Here is a 24505-nt window from a genome sequence, read left to right on the forward strand (position 1 = left end):
ATTTGTAAAACTGTTTAATTATGTAAACTTTAGTTTTGTATCAGAAGAATTCCACAAAATAAACTCTTTGAAGTGGATTTATTCGGTGATTGGCTATCAATTTCAGTGAATCTTAAAAACCAGGGGATAACTACAGCATGTTAGCAGTACTTTTACTTTGTCTTAACACAGTTACTGTGTGGGTGAAACATGAGAATGATTAAAAATTCTTTAGAATTCATACATTTCTCCTCTAACCATGGGTGTAGCCAGGATTTTTGTTGAGGGGGCAGGCCTTTTGTTAGGGGGGCAGAACCTCAGCTTTTTTTTTTAACTGATGGGGGGCGGCTGGCCCCCTGACCCTCCCTTGGCTATGCCCATGCCTCTAACTGAAGTCATTGCTCCAGAAAGCAATTAGGAAATCATTAGGATAGTGTTATCCCCACTTTGCCCCACATGTTTTGGTCCTGTTCTCTGCTTGTACATTTGATGTCAGTCAAACAAGGCACAGAGTGCAACAATAGGCATAATTTGTTCCACTTGGGTGGGAAAGAATTTATAATCTCAAAAAAGCACACCTCTGAACTTGCCTCCATGCATAGACCCACATGTAACATCTAATATACTAGGGGGCTGGGCTGCAGCAGTCAAAGTCTGTCAAGATAAAATGATCTACATGGGCTCCAACCTTGTAGTTAGGGCAAGAATAATATACAGACAAATAAACAACTATAGTCTGTACTTTCCGGTGTCAACTCATCTAACAATACTGTACACATTTCACTTGCCAGCTGCCCCATCACAGTCCTGAGCTGATATATCAGAAGCAGCTATACATAAACCCTTGTGTGCCAGAAACAACTTGCTTGTGTACTTAAAGCTTTACATTTTATACAGGACTTTAGGTTCAGATAACTTACACTTGCAAGAGAACATATATTTGAAGAATCCTGTAATCATGAGCTGGAAATATTTTAGAAGAGCAAGAGTATCCTACCATAGATTTGGTTCCCACAGCAACTCTTGCGGTTATGGAATGTGATCACCTTGATAAAATTTAAACTTTTATACACTGCTTTGATTTCAGTGAAGCTGTTATGCATCCCCCATTATGGCATTTTTAAAGGCTGCCTCCCAAAAGTTTAGAAAGTTTAAAAACAAACTTGCTATGTCCCAGAATTGAACACCATCCATAAATCTGTCTAATATAATGTGTAACAGTTTAAGGATGCTTCCTGTGCAGAAAGCAGTTGCCAAGCAGTCCCATTATAGGATGGATTACTTCTAATGTACTAAATTGTAATGTGGCTACTACTTCAGATAGCAGTTAAAGTGTGGCCACAAGGATTGCTGGATTGCAGGGCATATAGATCCAACAAAACAAATGCTGTTGATTAGGAATACATCTGATCTGAGGGGAGGTTTACATCCAGTGCCAGACAGAATTGCACTCCAACTCAAGACTCAGGATTGCATCTTGGGGTGCTTTCAGATCCAGGGCTGCACCTGAAAGTTCGCAAGCAAAAATAATGGCCAGAAGTGGGGTTTTTTTACCAGTTCTTTGCCCGTGGCATCACTTCCTTGAGAAGTGAAACCTACGGGAGTTGATGTAATTTGCGTCTTAATGACATCCAGATTAGACTACTGTATTACACTTTAGGTCTAGGATACGTTACTGCCTGCTTTTTCTCATATGAACTACTAGTGTTTTACGGGGGCAGCACGGCCTTCTGTGCTGCAGCAACAAAACTGAGGAGCTTCCCAGGAAGGTTCACTTTGGCCCACCTCTCTTTTTTAGGAATCCAGCCAAGGAGATTCTGTTTTAAAGTGCTTTTGGGGTGTCCAGAACAGACACTGTAACAGAATGCGGTTACGTCATTTCATGGCTCCGTTGATTGCTGCCGCTTTCATTGCTTGTAATGTGTTCTATAAGTTGGCAGTGTCTGTGTGCTCGTGAAATTTCAGGAGTTGGATTTCATTCTGGGCAACCTTTCGGGAGCCACATTGCCAGTGGTGGGTGGGGCCACAAATGCAAAAAAAGCACAACCACTGTAAAGTAGGCAGGGTTCTGCACACGCCTTTCTCTACCTTCCATCCTGCCATTGTTAGGATTCAAGGGCATATTATAGCTGGCACAAACACTCGCTAAGCAAGGCCAGTGAGGGATGTGACTCAGGGAGAGTACTGATATAAAGTTATGGAGGGCCACATTTTGGCCCCTGGACCCAAGGTTTGCCAGCCTTGTTTTGTGTAATCTAATATTTTTGCCTGTACATTGCTTTTAACAATTGCTAGCTGTGCTGGAGTATGTGTGTGTGTGTGTGTGTGTGTGTGTGTGTGTGTGTGTGTGTGTGAAAAGGCAGAGTGCAAATATTTTAATATGTGCTTATTAGCAGAGTGTGGTATCGCCAAACAACGATAAAATGTAACTGCTTTTCTGGTAGATTTATAGGTTTAGATATATGTAGCCTAGGTCCTCACAAACAGAATGAATTCTTGCTGATTGGCATGATAGCACATTGAAATATAAGAAGTTACAGAATAGATGCATATTTCCTTGACTTGGAGCATGGGCTAGAATACTGTACTTCTACTGCAACATAATCACTGGCCAGCAGATGGGGTGTTAGGCTTAAGTATTACTACAAATTTCAGAAGCGCTGTCATGACTTAGTCTAGCAACAAAGAGTTGCTTGCAGTGCATTAGAGACCCATTGGTTTATTTTGACATGAGCTTCTTTATGCCTCAGCTTACCCTGTCAAGGTAAGTTCTGGGAAGGTGGCAGGACTATACACACATGGGCTTAAATATGGGGGATAACAAGGTGAAACTGAAAGATAACTAATACAGAAACCACATCCTGATTGCTGAGGCAAACACAAATGCAGTACATAACCACATGGAAAATAACTTGTAGTAAGAAAGAGCTACCTGTCTTATTTGAGCTCTGTCTGAGAAATGCAAGTCAATAGTCTAGCTGTTGGGCAAATACAAGATGCAAAGAGATCAGGAATTGTGTACTTTTAATAGCTGTGTAGAAGAGAAAAGTTGTGGAGCAGTAGCACACTTTGGAATTTATTTAGACCGTTGCAGTTAATAAATTTGTACATAGTCATAAAGAGATATGGGGAAACACTTTTTAAATTATATATAAATATGCTATCCAGTACTTGGAAAATAAAAAATTTAAAACCAGCATTCTACACAAAGCATGAGAAAACTCTCACATGCAAAACATCTCTGAAAAGTCTGAATTGCCAGAACTCCAGTGCATCCCCTTCCTAACTGGGGGCATCTTCCTCTCCTCCCCCTGCCGTCCTCTCCTCATGCACCTCTAAAATCTCTTCCAGTGGGTTAAGCACACAATGCGTAATTACGTCTTGTACAGGTGAAACTCGGAAAATTAGAATATCGTCGAAAAGTGCATTTATTTCAGTAACGCAACTTAAAAGGTGAAACCAGTATATGAGACAGATACATGACATGCAAAGCAAGATATGCCAAGCCTTTATTTGTTGTAATTGTAATTATTTGTCATTAGGCGGGTCAATTATAAATGGAATGTAATTAATGAAATGTAATAGCTATGTTTATTTTTGATTATTTTTGTATTATTGTAACTATTTGTTTTATTACTGTGGAATTTCCAGAAGAAAGCATTTGTAAAAAAAAAAAGTAAAAAAAAAAGTTGCATTACTGAAATAAATGCACTTTTCAACGATATTCTAATTTTCTGAGTTTCACCTGTATATTAACACTGAGTGTTATTTAAATTTGCTGTGTTACCTTAGCTGGTTGGGTTTTTGTTTGTTTCCTTCTTGGATTTTATTATGCTTTGATTTTTAAAAATTGTTTTATTTTTGTTTTGAGTTTCTCTTTTTTTAACGGGCACTGCCTTGTAATCCATGTTTTGGATGAAGGTGCAGTTTGCAGATTTTCAAAATAAAGAAACTTATATTTTCCCAGTTGCTCTTGATGCTCTCTATGCATGTGATAATCTAAGAGCTCTGCAGGATCTAACCAAAGGCCCATCTAGTTCAGCATCCTGTTGCCTAAAGTGGCCTACAAGATACCTCTGGGAAGAACACAAGTAAGGCTCAAAGGCAATAGCCCTCTCCTGTTGCTGTTCCCTAACAACAAATCAGTGTTGAGAGGCATACTGCCTCTAATCCTCCAGGTAGTGTATGGCCATCGTGGCAAGTAACCGGCAAGTAACCGTTGCTAGTCTGAATCTAATCCCCTTCTAAAGCTATTCAAGTAGTGACTATTACTACATGCTATTACTACATGCTATGCTATGCAACCCCCCAAGTCAAGGAGATAAGTAACTATACAACCTTTAGAAAACATCTGAAGACAGTCCAGTATAGGGAAGTTCAATGTTTTATTTATATATGTTGGCAGCAGCCCAGAGTGGCTGGAGCAACCCAGTCAGTTGGCAGGGTATTATTATTATTATTATTATTATTATTAATAGGACATCCCTATTTTAATCTTTGAGGGTATGCATATTATTATAGCAAGTACCATGGTTTCACTATGCCATGCAATGTGTGAAGAAGTACTTCCTTTTCCCCCTGTCCTGAATCTTCCAACATTCAGCTTCATTGGATGACCTTGAGTTTTAGTATTATGCAAAAGGGAGAAGAACTTATCCTTGTCAGCTTTTTCCACATCATACCCTTCCGCCATGGCGGCTCTCTTGACTTGCCCTCGTTCTAAACTGAAAAACCCAAAATGTCGAAACCTTTTCCAATAACCATTTTAAGGTGTGGCAACCAAAACTACACAGTATTCTTATATACCATAGTTAGAAATTAACAGAGTTGTGATATTGGCAGTTTTAGTCCCTTTTCTAATGACCCCCAACATGAAATTTGCCTTTTTCACATCTGCTGCGCACGGAGCTGACATTTTCCTTGCGCTGGTCACTGCAGTGTATCTTGGGTTTTGACGATTTCAAATACCACAAGAAGTTATAACAAACAAAGATTCCTGGGGTGTACTGACTCACTGCTAGGGTATCAGAACAGTTAAGACAGTTATACTTTATTATTTGTGGTCTCTAATGTAGACACACCTGAGATCTGTGCCTGCTCAAAGCCACAACTCAAACACTTCTAAAGCCACAAATAAAGCAGGAAAGTTTGTTTGCATTCCTCTCAAGGGAAATGTCCCAATGCGAGACACAAGAACATAGGAAAATGCCCTGTCCTGACTTATACCATTAGTTCATCTAGCTCATTTCTTTGTTTGCCAGGCATTTGACTTTTAATTACGTTCTTGAGTGGGTGGGATGTTTTAATTCAGCTCTTTAAAAATGGAATTGTCTTTTAGATTTTTGTTGTATTTTATGCCAGTTTTAATGTATATGTGTGCTTATATATTGTAAGTAGCTTTGAGTTACCTTGGTTAAAAAGTGACACAACAACAACAACAACAACAACAACAACAACAACAACAACAACAACAACTAAACAGCTTAGTATTGTCTTCCCTAGCTGGCAGCTTTTAAGGCTTTTAGAAAAGCATATTTCCCAGAATAATCCCAGTGATTATGCTGATAATTGAATGTACTTGTTTCATTTGCAAATAATGTGCTCCATGGCTCTTCCAAGGGCCAAGTGACATGCAAAGGTCTTTGCAGTTTCCTGACTCACTGCCCAGAATGTAAAAATGGCAAAGGCAATTTGACAGTAGCTAGAAAGCTACATAAGGGATGCGGGTGGCGCTGTGGTCTAAACCACAGAGCCTAGGGCTTGCCAATCAGAAGGTCGGTGGTTTGAACGACGGGGTGAGCTCCCGTTGCTCAGTCCCTGCTCCTGCCAACCTAGCAGTTTGAAAGCACATCAAAGTGAAAGTAGATTAATAGGTACCGCTTTGGCGGGAAGGTAAACGGTGTTTCCGTGCGCTGCTCTGGTTCGCCAGAAGCGGCTTAGTCATGCTGGCCACATGACCTGAAAGCTGTACGCCGGCTCCCTTTGCTAGTAACGCAAGATGAACACTGCAACCCCAGAGTCGGTCATAACTGGACCTAATGGTCAGGGGTCCCTTTACCTTTACCTTTACGTGGTATTAATTAGAGAGCTGCAAGAGGAAGTTTAGCACCACATAGAATGGCATGCTGGTCTGTAGAAAATCCATTTTCCCATCACGTGGTTATCAGGAACAAGTATCTATGTGTATACGTAGAATGAGTTACAGGTAGGTACCGGCGGTAGCTGTGTTGGTCTGCCGTCGAAACAAAATAAAAATAAAATAGAAAAATTCCTTCCAGTAGCACCTTAGAGACCAACTAGTAAGTTTGTAATTGGTATGAGCTTTCGTTTGCATGCACACTTCTTCAGCTTCATTTATGTGTTTGTGCATGTTAGGAAATACTGAATTTGCAAAAAGATACGTGCTGTTTTATGTTCACTTACCTTTTTTTGTACATACCAATAATTTGAAGAAGGGGCAGGATGAGCTGTATTCAAATTAAAAGATGTATATATTGACTGGAAGTGATTCTTATTGAGCACAGGCCACTAGAAAAGCGAGTATTTACAAGCCTTATATATAAAAATAATTTAGAAATAGAAAAAGATCTGATACTTAAATCCAAATCACTTTATTTCAGCTTTAAGCTCATAGAGATCTGATACTTAGTAACAGTAAAATTAGAGGGGCTAATTATGACCCCTTTTGAAAGGAACAACACAAGCATTAAGGTTTTGTGGGGGGAAATTTAAGCTTACTCTCTAGGCCAAGTCTACAATAACAAAATCCTACACTAGTAATAGTAAAAATAAATACATAAAATAAAAAGAGAGCAGATTACCTGTTCCTTAGCCCTGTTAAGCTATTCTTTTGCACTCAGGTAAAAGGATAAATGTTTATACATTTCAGTGTATGCTTATGGGTGATGCAAGGATTCTAATCTGCTTTATTGATTTTGAATTAAAAAAACAGGAGTTGCTCTTCTGGACTAATGTAGGCTAAAATTCATAGAGCTATAAGAAGCAGAGAACCACTGCCCAATCCTTCCATGAAATTCCCCTTCAAAATCCAAGTTCTCCATTAAAACTGAGCTAATAACAAAAACTATAACTGAACATTTTTTCTCTTTACTCTTGCCTCCATTCCCCTCTTCCTCTGTTGCTTCCCCTGTGCGGTGTGTTTTTGAACTGTAAGCTCTCTGGAGTAGGGACCTGCCCTCTTGAACTTGGTGATATGCTGTGCACTCTGATGGCGCTACATAAAAAATGAGTAAATGTGTACACATAACTGATGCATCAAATTCCCCCACCCTCCACATTCTTGGTTTCTGTTGGGATTGGCTGCATTGGGAGACCAGATCTGCTGCCCCTGTGGATTCTGCCACCTGAGGCACTAGCCTCACCTTGCCTTATGGGTGGTCCGGCCCTGATTCTTACATTCCACACTTCCAATGCATTTCTCCATCACCTGCCTAGACTCAAAAAATCTGCTTCTTTTCAAAAGTGAATTTGTTCTGCCAGGGTGATGGAATGCTTTGATTCATTTTAATTGTGCAAACCTAAGTTCCCCAGTATGTGCTGGAATCTCTCCTACAAATAAGACAGTGTGTGAGGGCTAAAAGTGCTGCAGATTTCAGACCCAATTCCGTCTGTAACTATTACGACACATGATTTCTTTATGTGGCTGCGATAACATTATTATCCATGAGCTAGACAGAATATTCTATATTGTCTTCTCAATCACATAAAGCTTGACCAAATTGTGCTTCATACCAGGAATTAAATAAAGTGCACAATAAATAGCTTCATTTTGGTATGATATATCCACTTTATTTTTAGGAAACATCTCTTAAATTTTAACTTTTAATAGTTTGATGCTCTAGATATTCCTCAAGTTTCACCTTTGATGTTAAAAACCATCCACAGGGTGATATTAGAAGCCACTAGTGTAGTGCCCATGAGATTGAGCTGGAAGTGCTGCTGACCCGACTTCTTGTAATAATATACTGAAAAGGCTGCACTTTCGCTCTTCCCTAGATGCTTTAACGCCACTATCAAAAACCTGTGCAATTATATGGCCCCCCTGTTGGGAGTGCATGCTGCTTTCTCGCATAGGCAGAAAGCTAGACAAGTCAATGAGTGGGGGAAAATGATGAGGTAAAGGAAGAGTGTGAGAGAGGAAAACAGTGCAAACACAAAAGGAAAATTCAAGGGGAGAAAGAAGAAAAGGGATAAGAAGAATAAAAAGTCAGATGGTAAAATGACTGGGAAATGTATGCTCCCTGGCAGTGTTTTCATAATGAAGGACATGAGCCTGTTTTATGCTCTTCTTTCTAAATGTGTTCCCTTTAGGCAGCTTTTTTTTATTTTTCCTTCTATTTTGTGCTAGATGGCAGCATAATTTAGATTATCTGTTATTTGCAAATGAGACCTGTTATCCCTCAATAAGCCTTCAATGCAGCTTCCTTTCTATTGTGAGGTGGCAGCGAGTAAAAACCTTTAGAAGAGCCTGTGCCCTATATAGTTAGTCTTTCATAGCACATGACAGCAAGGTTAGAAAGGCTAATTAGATGGTAATTATTATGTAAAGTGAGAGTATCGTACAGTCTATCCTATCCTAGTTACAGCCTTGCATTTAGGCTACCGGTAGTTCCAAACACATTTTACTTACAAGCGCAGTGGGTCTGAGTGGAACTTGCTTCTGAGTAAACCTGTTTTGAATCAGAATCTGTAATTTTCTGTTCTGTATATCAGCCATGGTCCAGGACATGTTGGTACCTGCAGCAGTAAAAAGCAAATAGTGCTCTTCATATGATAAAGTGGTTTTGGTAGCATAGCATGAGCCATATGAGACAAACCCCCACTTCTAGATGGTAGGACCCACTTTCCTCCATGTAGGCAGAATAGAAAGCAACAGGTTTCCTACACACTTATGTATCTAAGCAGTTTGTAAGGGACTAGGACTTCTCTGATGGAAAGAAGCCTGAAGTCAGTTGTTAACTTCTAGGCTAGTAAGATGACAAGCCTAAAGAGCATGGGCGTAGCCAAGGGGAGGCAGGGGGCAGCTGCCCCTCCCAAATCACTAAAAATAAATACAAATCTGAGGCTCTTCCCCCTCTAACAAAAATCCTAGCTACGTCCATGCTAAAGAGTAGGCTCACTAATATTATTTTCCCTGCAGAGACAATGTGATTTTGTGCCTTAACTCTGCATCTTCACCTACCTCCTTATACCTAAAGCAAAAGACAAGTGGTAGTAATAAGCAAGCTGAAATTCATTGCAACTGCAATAGTAGGCTCCCTGTTCATGCTCCTGCACAGCATTTTTAGCCTGCAGTTCTATACATCAGGGATGGCTAAACTGTAGCCCTCCAAATTTTGCCTATCTTCTCTGGCCATTGGCAATGCTGGGTGCAGCTGATGGGAGTTGGAGTCCAACAACACTTGAGAGTACCACAGGTTGAGAGTACCACATTTGAGTAGGTACCTGTATACATATGTGTTTTTACAACAAAACAACAACAACAACAGCATCCCCTTGGCTTGGTGCCATATGTGGAATAATTGCCCACACTACCCTAAATCCAGTGCTGGCCACGTTTCTTGACCCTAGACCAGGGTGCTGAAGGAGTTGCAATTCCAAAGGAACCAAAATTCCAGTTGCTGGAAATCCCAGGATCAGGGAATGCTCTTATGCTCAGATCCTGCTTGCGAGGACAGGAAACTGGACTAGATGGGCCATGGGGCTCTTCTTAACAAGAGAAAGGAAGCAGGGAGAGAAGGGGGCTAGTGGTTAGGAGACGTGGTGTGGAAGGGTGTACAGTATTGGATTTATTTATTTATTACATTGATATCTCACCTTTGCCCACAGAGCTCAAGGTGGCATGCATGGCTCTCCGTTCCAAGGTCACCCAGCACATGACTGAACCTGTGTCTCCCCATGCCTGAATCCAGCGCTCTAACCACTGCACCCCACCCCACCCCGACTCTCCATGTTGCCTCTGTCATGGTTTGAAGCAGCAGACTCAAGAGTGTCTGAGCGCTCAGGGCAGGCTCTTCAGGGGCCTAGGCAGTTGTCGATTTGGAGAGGGCCCGCTGAACAGTTTACAGGCCAAAGGTGCCACACCCAAGCAGTCCCTGCCCACCTTGACCCAGGTCGTGATGTGAGCGACATTCACTCTAAAGGGCCTCCGAAGGGCGTGTCAGGCAATACAGGCCTACCTAAGTGGGCCACGTGAAATATAAAATACAAGGTGTACATGGGCATGGCCAGGATATTTGTGGGGGGGGGGGCTTTTTTCGGGGGGGGCAGAACCTCAGTTTGCTATTTTTTTTTAATTGGGTGGCGCAACTGTTCCAGTAACACGTCGCCAGCTCGTATTTTATCTTCCACCAGACTCGGGGGCTGCAATAAATCGGCCACAAAAGGGCCACAAATATAAAGGATAAGCGCAAAGAGCTGCGCGTGTTTCCTTGGAGGCGAGCTCATCCCCCACGAGCAGGATTAGGATTGGCCGCGCGCTTCTCGTCCGTAGCAACTCTGGGAGGAATCTCAGATTTTGGGCGGGGAGAAATGGCCGGGCGGGGAGCCCTGCTTTGGGAGCTTGACTTCTTGCCGGCGTGCGAGGAAGGCGTCGTCGTCCCCAGGCTTCGCCTCCGCTCCATTTTTCTCTCGCGGGGTGGGGTGGAGGAAGAGGAAGTGCCTCGGATCCCCCCGGGGCCGAGCGAGAGGAGCTGCGCCCACCGCTCCCCGCCCGACACGAGGCGCCTCCCAGTCCCGCTTCGGCTGCACCTCCTCCGGCGGCTGCCGCTGCTGCTGAAACGCCGCCAAGCCAGCCCCTCCGAGCGCCCGCCCGCCCCGTCAAGAGAGGAGCAAACTTTCTTCGCGGCAGTGATGAAGCGCGCGGGGAGCGGCTGCTCGGCGGACTCCCGCCTCGAGCTGTGAGGGAGAGAGAAAAAGGAAGGGAGGAGGCGCGGCGTGTGAAAGGAGTCGATCCGCTCCGGCCTCCAGGAGGGAGAAGGGGAGCAAGCCCCAGGTGTGCGTGTGGGGGGGAAGACCCTCCGGAGCAACCTCTCAGGTAGGCTGTCGTGAGGGGAAGGGGGCAGCCAAGGCAGGCGGTTTGGGCGCATCGTTGCCTTCGTGGATCCGGATTCCGTTTTTTGGCAGGCGTTTTACAGCGCCTCGCCAAACTTCAGACCGTTAGGCGGGAGAGGAAAGTGTGCGTGTCTGATAGGTAGGTAGCGAGTAAGTGATATTATGATGATTATCCTCAGCTCCCACCCACCCGACCCTGCTGGACAGGTGTGAACGCTTTTAGAACAGCGCCGTGGGCGACCTGCCTGTTCTGGAGAATAATAGTAGTGTAATAATAATAATAATAATAATAGTGGTAACGTTGGCGCAAAAAACTCCGCCTTCCGCTGACTGAACGCTTCTGGCAACGGGAGACTGTTTCGGAGTGGAGCCAAGGATTCCACCCCTCCGTTTTTTTTGGAATCCGGAGTCGAACCAGATGCACGCCTGACAGAAACGAGGTGGTCCGGTTGCCTGCCTGCTTTGCATGTTTGCTGTCTTTGGGAAGAAGCCTCTCTCACTTTGGCAGGACAAAACCCATTTGCTTTAGGAGGACTGATAACGGTCTCTGCTGGTTTCCTGTCTCTGTTCAAAGATCTGGGGTAGGTAAAAACAAAAAGTGAGAAGAGGGTGCTTGTGTTTGGGGTGTGTTCTTGCATTTCTGTCTCATTTGGAAGTTTCAGGGAAATGGTCCTCTTCTATCTGTACTATGTACCTTAATTTATAGGAGTCTGCAACTATAAGAAGGGGGCACTGAAGCACGGGTGTTTGTATTCTCTATTTAAGCTGCTGGATATTGTAAATTTGGAGGTGTGCCCACACCCCTTACTGGAATACATTGCTAGGTGGTAGAAAGCCTGCGAAAAACAAATGGGGAGAGAGGGAATGTCATCAATAAGTGTAAAATGTACCACATTTACTGGTGTACAGCAACAATGCGGGCTTAATTTCCTCCTCTCTTCCTCACACATGCATATGTGCACACACATACACTAACCTTAATCTTTTGCCACAGGCAGCTTGTGCTAAAGATGTTATATTTCCCCAGTGGGTGGTATAAGCTGAAAGGACAGGCAGAAATGTTGGGTGGAAACAGTGTCTTTCACTGTCATTTGGTATCATCCCTGTGAAAGTCTCTCATGAATCATAACGAGGCAGTGAAGTACATATTCTGCTTTGATGCCTTTTCTGGTGAGGGTCTCATCAAAAGTGCTGGACGTCAGTTGAAAGGTCTGGAAATGACTCTAACCATAAACTTCCACAACAAGGAAAAATAAATATGAACTTTCGGGGCCAAACCTGAGGCTCTTCGCCCAAGTTTCATGAAACCAGTGGAAATCTTTCAGTCTGTCTAGAGCAGACATGGAGCACCTGTGGCCCTCCAGGTGTTACTGAGTTACAACTTGCATCATCCCTCGCTGTTAGCCATGATGATGATGGGAGCTGGTCCAACAGCATCTAGAGAGCCACAGGTTCTCCATCCCCCTTCAAGAGGCTCCTGTTGGCTTTTGCTTAGCCTCCGTCAACCAAATGAGCATTCACACATTTACTTTTCAAAAAAATCTAAAACCTCCAAAAAGTTAAAACTGGTCCATTTTGTTTCCTTGTTTTTAGCCTGACCCTAGCCCAGACTAGGCAGTACCAGCACAGCATTTGCTGTTGTTTGAGTCTGGCATTGCTTTATTTGAGATACATTTAGGTAAAGTTTTGTGTGTGTTTCTGTGTGTGTGAGAGAGACTTAAAAGCCAGCTCTATATTTCTTTAGAGGTGCACACAGCAAAAACTGGATTGGATCAAGACATAAATCGTTAAGTAGACACATTGACAGCAATGGAACTTAAGTTAGTTATCACTAATGTTAAGTTTTATTGATTTCAAAGGGTCTACTTGAACCATGATTACATCTGGATCTAACACCATCTTTTCAGTGTTGAAAACAAAACCACCCCATATCTAAAGGATGTTGTGGTTGTACCACACAGACTGCTAATTTAGGTCATGATAGACCAGGTAAGGCCCTGAGACATGACAGCACTTTGTTGCCTCGCAGTTTCATGCTTAACTAGCTTTTTTGTGGAGGGACTTTTTTTTAGTGTTTTCAGAACACGCTTGACACGATACTGTAAACGTACTCATTTTGCCTGATAGGAGAAGCTTCTCTATAACCAACAACTTTTTGTTATTGTCATATAGGATGAATAGTGACCTATTGTCTTTGGCATGAGCTACTGATTCCAATAGATACAGTAGGTTTCGTACGTGTACTGTATTATGAACAATGATTTGAATTAAGGAAGAGCTGAAAAAAATCCAACTGCTTAAGATGGCTTCTTTGGCCACAAACACATTTAACTTGAGTGGGTGCAGGTATAAAATTTATTAGAATCATAGAATTGTAGAGTTGGAAGGGACCCCAAGGGAGATGTTCTCCCTTTTCTATCATCTTGCCTGTCTCCACTCTTGCTATCCCAGTGAACCTAGCATTGAAATCTATAAAATAGTTTAATAGCACTCTGGTTCTGGTAGCAAGGAATCTTTATTGAAGTAAGTGAGGATGAGGAGAGCTTCTTCCAGATAACTCTATGAGTGAAGGAAATGCTTTCCATAGGTTGGGATATTATTCCCTGTGAAATGATAAAATTCCAGCAAAAGTTGAGTCAAGATGGGGGCACTGAGAAGCAGAAGAGGAACACACACACCCATTTGCAGAAGTACAACAAACTCTAAAACAGCATCAGCAACAATGGCCCTATGAGGACCGGTAGCCACAGAAAGTTGGCGGTCAGCTGAAAAGAAAAGAAAACTGAGGGGACATAGCTTGCTGGCTGAAACTCTGAACATGAGCATTCCTGTTAGGAGGTTAGCCAACATTGCAACATCTTGCTGCAGGCTTCACTTATTCTTTATGCTATAAATGCTTTTCAATAGAATCATTAAATAGAAGGGGTCATAATAGACTTCTCCACTCAAACGATGTTCTGTCCGTCTTTAAATAATGTTTGCATTGCATCTGCACATTTTTTGTTTCGCAGATAGAATGCTGTTAGGCATTAATGGGGCAACAATAGTATTAGATCTTCTGGTGACATAGCAAATATGTGAATAATAATGCTTTTGGCTGCATGTGAATGTTTGTCTGGAAAATGAAAATTATACTGTAGTATATTTCCTCCCACCACAGCAATTCATTGCATCCGTTTCTGAACCAGGAGGTGTCCTGACTCTTGAGGCTCTCAGTACATCACAGTCTTTTGAAAAATGGAATCTGAATAGGACTCCCCTTTGAGCTCATGTGTGATGCTTTTAGATTGGCCAGAGGGTTGCCGTTAAGTGATGTAAGGCAACATTGATTCCTTCATAGGAGTCAGCATGGTAACTCTGCAGCACTTTCTAATCCCATCTGGGGCAACAAATTGAACTAGATCTTTCTGCAAGGCAGTGCTGAACAATCAAGCCAGCTGAGTGAACTGGGTGATAGATTTTTTTAAAAATAAAATCTCTCAAGAATTTGCTTCAGCTAATATTTAATTATACTGAAAGTTATAGTCTTTAGTTGTAAAATCTAATGGGCATTTTATTTAATTTAAACAAAAACTTATTCTACTTCCCTTCCTTTGACTAATCATTGTTTTGTATATTATATTAATACAGGCTGCAATACTGCTTATGTTTTAGGCTGTTTCAAATCTGTTGGAATCAAAACAGTACAATAAGAGTATTACTGTGCAGAGGATTGCAATCACAATTAGAATGTTTACCAATCAATACCGGTATTTATTATGTAGTAGAGATAAATTATCTATGTTTCAGTTTCTGCAAAGACCTTTAAAACGTTGTAGTTGTAGTGTTGACACTTCTCATCCTTGTAAAATGTGCAGGATCTGGGGCAACCTTGTTATATTTGCCTTTTTCTACACAGTAGTTTCCAATCTATTAGCGTCAGCTTTTTATATTGGGATATAAGCTCTAAGATGTATTACTGCTACACAATCCTATTGGTCACAGATGTGACTACATTTGCTAGCATCTCCAAATGTTATTTTAATTTCTGTTGCTACTTTTACTTTGGAGGCATCTGACAAATTCAGCTTTAAAATACCAGGAAAAAAATGTTGTTCTGCAGCACTTGAGCTCTGGTGTTCTCTGCCTATCATGACATGAGTGGGGAAACAATGTAGCTTTGAATATATGTGCATGTGTATAAGCCAGGGGTGGCTAAAGTCTAGCTATACTGTAGTTGGACTGCAACTATAAGGAATGGCAAATGTTGAGGAAAATTCTCTATAGTGGCTTCAAGTGTGAAAGCTTTATTACCTTTTTCTCTCTGTCACTCCTATTTTCCATATCACTTTAGAAATGCAAGTTAATCTGTTGCATGCATAATTGATGCAGCATAACTATACTGCAACATCACTGCAAGTGTCTATGTAATGCAGTTCCTGGAACTATCGTGGGAGGGTTCTTGGGTTAACCATTAAACACACTGACATAGCATCTTGCAATTGTTATTTGTTTTTTATTGTAGAGGAGTGCAGAGCTTCAGTGCTACTGTTCTATGTCTCTTTCCATTGAGGCTTGTGGCATATCTTGTGCTATTTAATCCTAAGGAGACGTGGCCTTTGGCAAACTTGAAGTTCAAAATCATCAGGCTTCAGCAAATCCACTCACAATGGCTGGTGTGGTATCACCTGCTAGCAAGCCTGATGAGCAGCCAGCTTCCATTCCAACTTGGAGACACCCTGAAGGCACCCTGTGGACCTTTGGGCAGCAATGCTGAACAGCACACAGTCCCACCCATCCTTTCCCTTGAGAATACCAGGGCACAGGGGGTGGGGCCTGGAGCTGGAGGCTACAATTTTTATCTTGCAGCAAAGCCAGAAAAAATTGTGGACCCCCGAAAAACATGATGGCTCTCTATCTAGATAACCTGTTGTGCTAGGCCTTTTTATATGTTCATTTTTCTTCATTTATTTTGCAGACTTGATCTTTTCTGTACACTTGTGAATGGGTAAAGGGGCCCCTGACCATCAGGTCCAGTCGTGTCCGACTCTGGGGTTGCGGCGCTCATCTCGCTCTATAGGCCGAGGGAGCCAGCGTTTGTCCGCAGACAGCTTCTGGGTCATGTGGCCAGCATGACAAGCTGCTTCTGGCGAACCAGAGCAGCGCACGGAAATGGCATTTACCTTCCCGCCGGAGCGGTCCCTATTTATCTACTTGCACTTTGATGTGCTTTTGAACTGCTAGGTGGGCACTGAGCAACGGAAGCTCACCCCGTTGCAGGGATTCGAACCGCCGACCTTCTGATCAGCAAGCCCTAGACTCTGTGGTTTAACCCACAGCGCCACTTGGGTCCCTACTAGTGAATAGATGGGGGTAAATGTAGATTTGTTCTATTTGCTCTGCTCCCAAGACTGCAGCTCATGTATGTATCTATTTAACGGAGAATAGAAAGTCACATGACCTGCTATAAAGCTCTCCACAAGTTTAGCATTTGTGCTCTGAACTATACATTCTTCCTTCCACCCGCAGGACAGTATCCAAACATTATTAGCAGAGCAGAGAATAAATTTCTATGTAGAACTATGAGTCACCTGGTTTGTTGTAATATAATATACAGTGTAAAGAATTAAATCTAATCTGCAAGAAAGCTTGGAAATAGTTGCGGACAAGGCAAATTAGTAGAGAAAAACTGGCATGAGTTTTGTCTTATTCATCAGTGGCGGGACCATTCACCTGCTCTCTGTCTTGCAAGGCAATGTGCTGTATCTCAGGCATTTTTTTGAAAGTAAAGTACAAATTACACATTCAAAGCAGCATAATCAAAAGAAAACTAAAATATTATCTTAAAGATTTCACAAAAAAAATTACAAAGGAAGTCAACTACAGAATCCACATTTAACGCAGAAATGTTAACAACAACAAAAAATTACCTTAAGCATTTCAAAAGAAAACATTACTAAAGGATGTCAAATATAAAATATTATCATACAAACATAACATTTCCGCTGCTATTGCTGCCAGTCCTGCCAATGCTGGTTCATGGCAGACAGTGGCTGTGGAAGCTCAGGCTTGATGACCTGGGTCTACACTTTGAGTCAGCCAAGATAGTCTCAACCCTCTTCAACAGAGTCTACTTTTTGTAGCTGGAGTCAGTCACGGACTTGCCCTCCCAGACCAGGTGGAAAAAGCCCTGCAAGGCAGGGAGCAGGTCCCCCAGGACTAGGGTTGCCAGACTCAATAGTGGACAGGACTTATGTGCCTTTAATTGCCCTGCTCTCTTTTGAGTCTGAAAACCTTAAAGAGAAACCAGCAGACCCTTTGCTTGGAAATTAAACAAAGGGTCTGCTGGTTTCTCTTTGGTTTCCAGACCAAAAGAGAGCAGGGCAATTAAAGGTACAGAAGTCCTGTCCACTATTGAGTCTGGCAAACCTACCCAGGACTAACAGCCAAGATATATTTATATACAGTACATATGTATTTTTATTTATAGTTGTGTATATATTTTTATAGGACAATTTAGACATTAGCATGGCATCTGTAGTATGTAAATTGCTCAATTCAAGTAATCTTGGGTGAGGTATGAAAAAGGGAAGTACAGGTAGTGGGGTAGGAGAGCCGGGGGGGGATTCACATCTGTTTAGGGAAGTTTTTAATGTTTAATGCTGTGCTGTTTTAATATTCGGTTGGAAGCCGCCCAGAGTGGCTGGGGAAACCCAGCCAGATGGGCGGGGTATAAATAATAAATTATTATTATTATCTGGCAACCAATACACCCCTTTAGCTTCAGATAGTACATAGGTAGATGAGTCTTAAAAGCTTGGGACACAAATTTTCATGGCCCTCTAGCAGCTATGGTCAGTCATTTACCAGAAGTAATGTATTTAGCATTAACTCCATGGCCATAGTTATCCATGGTTATAGTTATAGTTACCCATAGTTATCTTCATGGATCCCGCATCCATGGAGGAGGAAAATACCAGGGGCAGTGGGGTGGTCCCTGGCACCCTTATTTGAGTTACATTTGAATAACAAAACACCAGAAATAAAGGTCTTTTTATTCTTGGGCAGAGCAATCAGGAGCACGTGGCTGTGTAGGTTTGGCAGGGACAGGTGATGTTACTGTTCAGCTAATGACAACAAGGGCCAGCAGGGCCAGGGAACCCTTTTCAGCTGAAAGGCCACATTCCCATCTGGGCCATCTGCTGGGGGCTGCATGCCGGTGGTGAGCAGGGTCAAGGGTGAAAGTGGGTGGGACAAATGCAATTTTTATTTTTTTTACAATACGCCAGTTTCTGCACACACTCTTCTCATAGCTGACAAGTTTTCCCTTTTCTTGCGAGGAAGCCTATTCAGCATAAGGGAATTTCCCTTAAAAAAAGGGAGAACTTGGCAGCTATGACTCTTCTCTGTCCTCTAGCAAGCAATTGAGAAGTATTCTCAGAGTTCCAGCCAGGCAAAAATGCTCAAAGAGTGTTTCCAAACTACCGTACTACTGTATATTAAAAAAAATACAAGCAGGATTCAGTTACATACCAGCAAATTCAGGTTGTACAACTAAGTTGATTTGGCGTTCCTGTGCAACAAATCTGCTTCCCTCCAAAACTCAACCTTTTGCTATAAGGAATGTAAAAGGATAATGCATTGGGAAATGTGTAGTAACATTAGTTTGTTGTAATGTTGTCTGAACTTCTTGTTGGTAGATTTTTTACACAGCAGTGTGAGCTAGCATGGTATTCCGTGTGAAGCAGTACCAGAAATGAGTGCTTATTAAGAGGAAGAGTGTGGCATGGAGAGAGTCTCGAGGGCCAGATGGAGAGGTTGGGGACAGCATTCCCTCCCCCTGCCTGAGGTTCTGTGCCCCTCCTCCCTTGGTCTAGAAGATTTTCCTCTTTATTGTGGAAACTTTCTTTAATCCTTTTGCAACTTTTCCAGATTTTTTTGTAGTAGCTCCAATATGATATATAAACTACACAATGATTCTGGGAAATTTCACTTTACACTATCATTGCAAACTTAATGGCTAAGGTCCTAAGGAACAAAGGTTTCCCATCCTGTCATCCCTGCAGCTGTATGTATTTATGTATTATATTTGGTTTAATGCTTAGTGGACTAATATCAATATAACTTTGTAAATATTTAAATTATTGCTTTAAAAGTTTTTTAGAAAGATAATTCAAACTAGTTTCCAGTGTGTCTTGGACATGATAAATGAAGGATTTCAGAGTTGGCTGATTGCTGAGATGAGTGTTCTCATTTTTAAATCTCAGAAGGAGGGAAGACAATGTTCTGCTCTTGTTGTGACCCTCCTTCATCACTCAAGAGGCATTAGAAATAATTCAATTGTAGCCCTTTATGTTGCTTATTCATTCAAAATTGGTGCTCCATGTGTATCTTTATATTAATTCTGTTAACGGTTATACAATCAGAGATAGATTTTCCATCTTGTTTTATCCATATGGTTGAACATATGAATGATTTAAGAGTCTCACGATCATTGGATTCATGGAGGAGTAATTTGTTAATCTAAATAAAATATGAGTTTTCCCCTCCGTCAGTAAATACGGTATAAGAGAGCTTGTGCTATAGTATTTGGAGTTTAAAAATGCTTTGGGCATTCAAGTAGGTTCCACTCAGAGTAGACCCACTGAAATTAATGAACTTAAGTTAGTAACGTACATTCAATGAGTTTACTCTGTGTAGTTGTTAGGGATGTGCAAGCTCCTCACCCTGATCCAGTCTGGGGCCCAATCCACCACTTTGTATTGTCCTGGATTTGAGGCGCAAATCCATTCAGGGGCCAGCCCTATTCTCTAATTAGGGTTTAAAACCCTATTAAACATTTAGTTGGGAAGGGGAGTGGTAGAGAAGACAATGCTTGCCTCCCCCACCCAAATGCTTGTTTAATCGGGTTTAAAAATCTTAATTAAAGATACAGTTGGTGTGGGAAGGAGATGCACATCTCCTTTGCTCCTATGCCACCACATTGCATAAAGCGGGACTGAACCTTCCACTCAGCAGCTGGTGAGCAGAGAGTTAAGTTTGGCTGTGTGAGCATATTCCCTTAAAGGGCACAAGCATACATAGCCAAAGCACAGTGCAGAGCTGTTTCAAAGCCCTTTTGCAAACAGCCCTGTGCTGCTCTTTAAACCTTGCAGTGGCTGCCTGGTTCTCCTTACAACTACCCCCACCAATTGCTTGATCACTCTGCATTTTGGGAGCCCTGGATTGCTTTGGGTGGGCTGATCTAACCCAGGGCAATTTACGGCTGTCTCAGCCTGATCCATCCAAAGCTTGGATCCACCCAGATCAGCCTGATTTGGGCAGATCCAGACTTTGGCCAGAATTGGTAGTGCCTTTCACTCCTTGGGTCTGTGCAAGCTTATTGGTCTTCCAAGATTTGTGTAAGTGATTTATAAGAAAATGATCTTTTAAAAATATGCTTGATTATTTTAGTAAGTGCATGCCCCTTTTCCTACCAACATCCTCTTGTGCGGGTCTTTCCAGAAAGTTGGTTTAAAAGATCTGGCATAATTTTGGCTCCTCTACTTACACAAGTGTTTAGGTTCTGGCAGAGCTTTTGCTTGTTCAGGGGACAGGATCTCAGATCTGTGCAACTGTGGTTCGGTAACATCCTGGTAAGAGTATTTTGATAAAAGGGATGGGATACTTGCACAACAACAATATCCCTAAAAATGTTCTGATATAGTTTCTAGCAGTTCTTCTCCTTCATAGATCAATCTGTAGCAAACCATTTTCCTTTTCTAGAAACTAAACATTAGATTTTAAATTTTGAATGGCACAAAAATGCATATTTAGACTATTCATGTTGAAAACCATAGAAGCCAACTCCTAGGGGCCGAGGGGTCTTCATGCGCCCAATAAAATGTTTGAGGGGGCTGCCCCTCAAGTTTATGTGCATTGCCATTCAAATGGTGTGCATGCACCACATCATGTGATAAATTACGCAGGGTGGGGCTTACCTGCCCCCCCCCCCATATTTTATTCAAGTTGGCACCCTTGCTGAAAACTATATTCCTAATACTTAGCATGTGTTGGTTTCCAGTGTTTGCTTATTCTTGGTCTTGTTCTGAACTGAAGATGACTAAGGATACTCTGATTTCTTGTTTGCTGTGGCCAGAATCTCATTACTAGGCATAGGTCTAGTGCAAACATAATGGGGTGTACAGTGGTTTGCAAAGTTGTGGACTTGTATCCTCTCCCCATGTGCACATTTGTCCTTCCTTCCATGGTTTCCTTAACTGTTTAATCAGTTGGCATGGGTGTGAATACGTTTAAAACAATCCAGGATTGCCCTCATTGTCATGGTTTGTAAACCACCTTGAAACCATGGTTACAATGACAATCCTAGTTAACATTAATCATATTGATGTAACAGTAAATTATTGTTTACAGTAAATCGTGGAGAGAGTGTTTAAGAGCCTGTGCAAACGGTGGGCTGCAAGTTACTACATCATATCTTTGTTGCATCTTGACAAGTCTGCTTGTTATGTGTAATAGGTACTTTGCGTTCTAGGCTTACAGCATTTTTCAAAGTATTATTATGTTGTGTTTGTTTGTTTTACAACATGTAAAACTAATTGAGGATATGTTTTACACTGTTTTGTAGGGCATAACAAAAATTGAGAGCTGTAACTATAACAAATAATTACAATTCATTCTAAATGGGAAGTGTGTTTGATGTATTAGATTACATATAGCTCCTAAATGTCTGAACCATTTAATCATGCTGTTTCAAGGCTTACAGAAAATACAGTGATTCCAAGCAGACTATTCATGGTGGGTGATATACTTTGAACTAACTAGTGTTTTTCCCTTTTTGTCACCAGTTTTTGCAATGGGTTGCGGACTGAACAAGTTGGAAAAACATGATGAAAAGCGGCCTGGTAACATCTATTCAACTTTGAAGAGGCCTCAAGTAGAAACCAAAATAGATATTTTCTATGAATATCACTTCCTGGAATTTACAACTTTAAGTGATGGTAAGCCTATTCTTTATTTTTAGATTTTAAAAACATTCTATCTAGGATAGTTATTGTGGTTCATGTTGATAAGGAATATGGATAAATAAGCAGAGAAAATATTAACATATAACTTTTGTCCATTTTTTTGACATAGTATCATGCTCTGCCTTATTATGCTTTTCCAACTGTAAAATAGGTTTGATATTTATTCCTGTTTTGTATAAAATAATGTAAAATATCAGCCATCATATGCGCCCCAGGGACAGAAGTTGGAGGTTTCTAGTGTATGCTTAACAGGGAGCTAGCTATCATTTTTTGACTAGTTAAGTAGGATAACATATAGGTGCTTGCAGTGCCTTAAAGTGTGAACATTTGTTTGGACTCCAGTACACAATATACCACTACTAATCACTTTTCTTTGAATAAATGGGAAAGGGATGTGTGAGCCAACATGCTATTCCTGACCCCAAATTCATCTCTGCATACTCAGTGCATTATGTAAATAGCAGCATATTTTGTCCTCACATTTTTATTGATATTAAAAAAATTTTATTATATAGCTGCTCATCAGTGAACATTCTCTTGAAACACAATATTGAAACACAATATATAAAATAATAGTTAAACAATGAAAGACAACAAAAATCTTGCTTGCATAGAGGCAGCATTAAAATGGTTTACACTATGGACTTAAAACATAGTTAAAGAGCCTGTGTGAATAAAAAGATATTCACTTGGTGCTGAGAAGATCATTCAGAAAACACCAGCCAAGCCTCTTTGGAGAGGTTGTCTGTGGTGTCACTGCATCCTTCTCTACATCTCATCAGAATTTATAGGAGTTAGATAGACATCTCTCTCTCTCTCTCTCTCTCTCTCTCTCTCTCTCTCTCTCTCTCTCTCTCTGTGTGTGTGTGTGTGTGTGTGTGTGTGTGTGTGAGAGAGAGAGAGAGAGAGGTTGTACACATCACATCTTGTTGTTGTTGTTGTTTAGTCGTTTAGTCGTGTCCGACTCTTCGTGACCCCATGGACCATAGCACGCCAGGCACTCCTGTCTACATCAAATCTAGATTGCCCCTTAGCTTGTCATTCACTCAGTTCTTCTACAGTTTGACCTAGATCATAAGTGGGCAGCCATGGGCTTGTTTCCATCTGGTGAAACCCACCTGTCATTCAATGTCATAGAACCAGGATGAACTGTATACGTTTTCTGAGGCATTTTGTGAAGACCAGCATTAGGAGTCAGAAATAAGCATGGAGTCAGTCTCGTTCTCTGTGTTGGTACCTGTTGCTTTTACCATAAATAGCCTTAACCATCATTCATAGGTTGTGGCACCCACATTAAACAAATGGGAATGTCCTATTGTTCCCCTTTGCTTCCATAGGCTGACTTGCTATGTTGTTTTTTTAAAATTACATTTGATTGAGTATGAGATTATAAAGAGATAACATATCAGTACATTCACCTTTCCTGTAAATGGAACCTTAACTTTCCTGTACATGGAAACTTTGGCTTTGCTATATAATCATCTGCTGCTGTTTCTAACCCAAATTTGACTAGTACTGTTCTGAAAATTAAATCTAATGCAAGTCTATGCATGCTACACTGCTCCTAGCCCATTCAGCGCTATTTCCTCTTCCTCACTTTTAAAAAAAAAACATGTGCAGTGTTAAAAATAACTTGTTAACAAATGAAGTGGTCACATTCACTGGTTGAGCATATAGTCAAGTGGAAAAAAACCTTGGTTTGCATTAACACAGTTTAGATTTATGACTTTTCTTATTGTAATTCTCTTGAAAACAAGCTTAACAACAAATGCACTTTACTTAATTCTAGCATTAAGCTTTCATTTGTATTTTTTTTTGCTTGGATAAGAAAGGAATTGTTCTGGGGGTATCTGTTATAAAGTCAGTAGGTATGGTTAAATTATACAGCAAAAGAAATAAGAATATATCAGTGATGTATGGCAGATAAGTACTTTGGAGATTTAAAAAATCCCAGTTTTTATCCAGTTTCAAGGTAGTTCTTAATGCTACTTAAAATTCAACCAATTTCTGCTTAAATCTGTTGAATTATATTGGGTTTATTCTATCGTCCAAAGCTGACAAAGCTGAAATATAATACTCTATAGATAGTTTTATATATCTGTAAGTAGAATGGCAGGGTGGTGTGTGTGGAAAGGGTTGTAATGTAATCCAGATGCTGTGAGTTGCACAGAAAGCAACAGAGTGGGTTGGATTCAAAACAGGAATAAAATGGGGGCTTAACTCCTAGTCTAAAGTGCTTTCTGTCATCTTTGCTCAATTTAGACTACAAATGTGTAAAACTCACTTTGGGTTAATTTTATTTTAAAGCTTAACTCCATATAAAAAGAAACCAAGGCTTCAGTCCTAACACCAATTACCCGGGAATGGAATTCAATAGAGCTCAATTCTGAGTAGACATGGTTAGGATTGTGCTGTAAGAAAAATGTTTCTTTTGATTAATTCAAGTA

At 41.2% G+C, this 24505-nt stretch overlaps 1 protein-coding gene across 3 annotated transcripts in view; it reads left to right on the plus strand.

The window, feature by feature from the left end:
• The first annotated feature begins 10552 nt into the window (after positions 1–10552).
• RFTN1 (raftlin, lipid raft linker 1) overlaps positions 10553–24505 on the plus strand; it is a 110521-nt gene continuing 96568 nt past the window's right edge. The window contains exons 1-2 of one of the 3 annotated variants that reach the window (XM_035128881.2): positions 10553–11035; positions 21879–22031. In XM_035128881.2, coding sequence (XP_034984772.1) covers positions 21887–22031 — 145 coding nt within the window. In that variant the 5' untranslated portion in view covers positions 10553–11035; positions 21879–21886. Of the gene's footprint in view, positions 11036–11068; positions 11634–12901; positions 13042–21878; positions 22032–24505 lie in introns of those variants that run through there. The other 2 variants (XM_035128883.2, XM_060280688.1) reach the window with 2 other exon arrangements.

Source organism: Zootoca vivipara, chromosome 12 (assembly GCF_963506605.1).
Source record: "Zootoca vivipara chromosome 12, rZooViv1.1, whole genome shotgun sequence".
Lineage (NCBI taxonomy): Eukaryota > Metazoa > Chordata > Lepidosauria > Squamata > Lacertidae > Zootoca > Zootoca vivipara.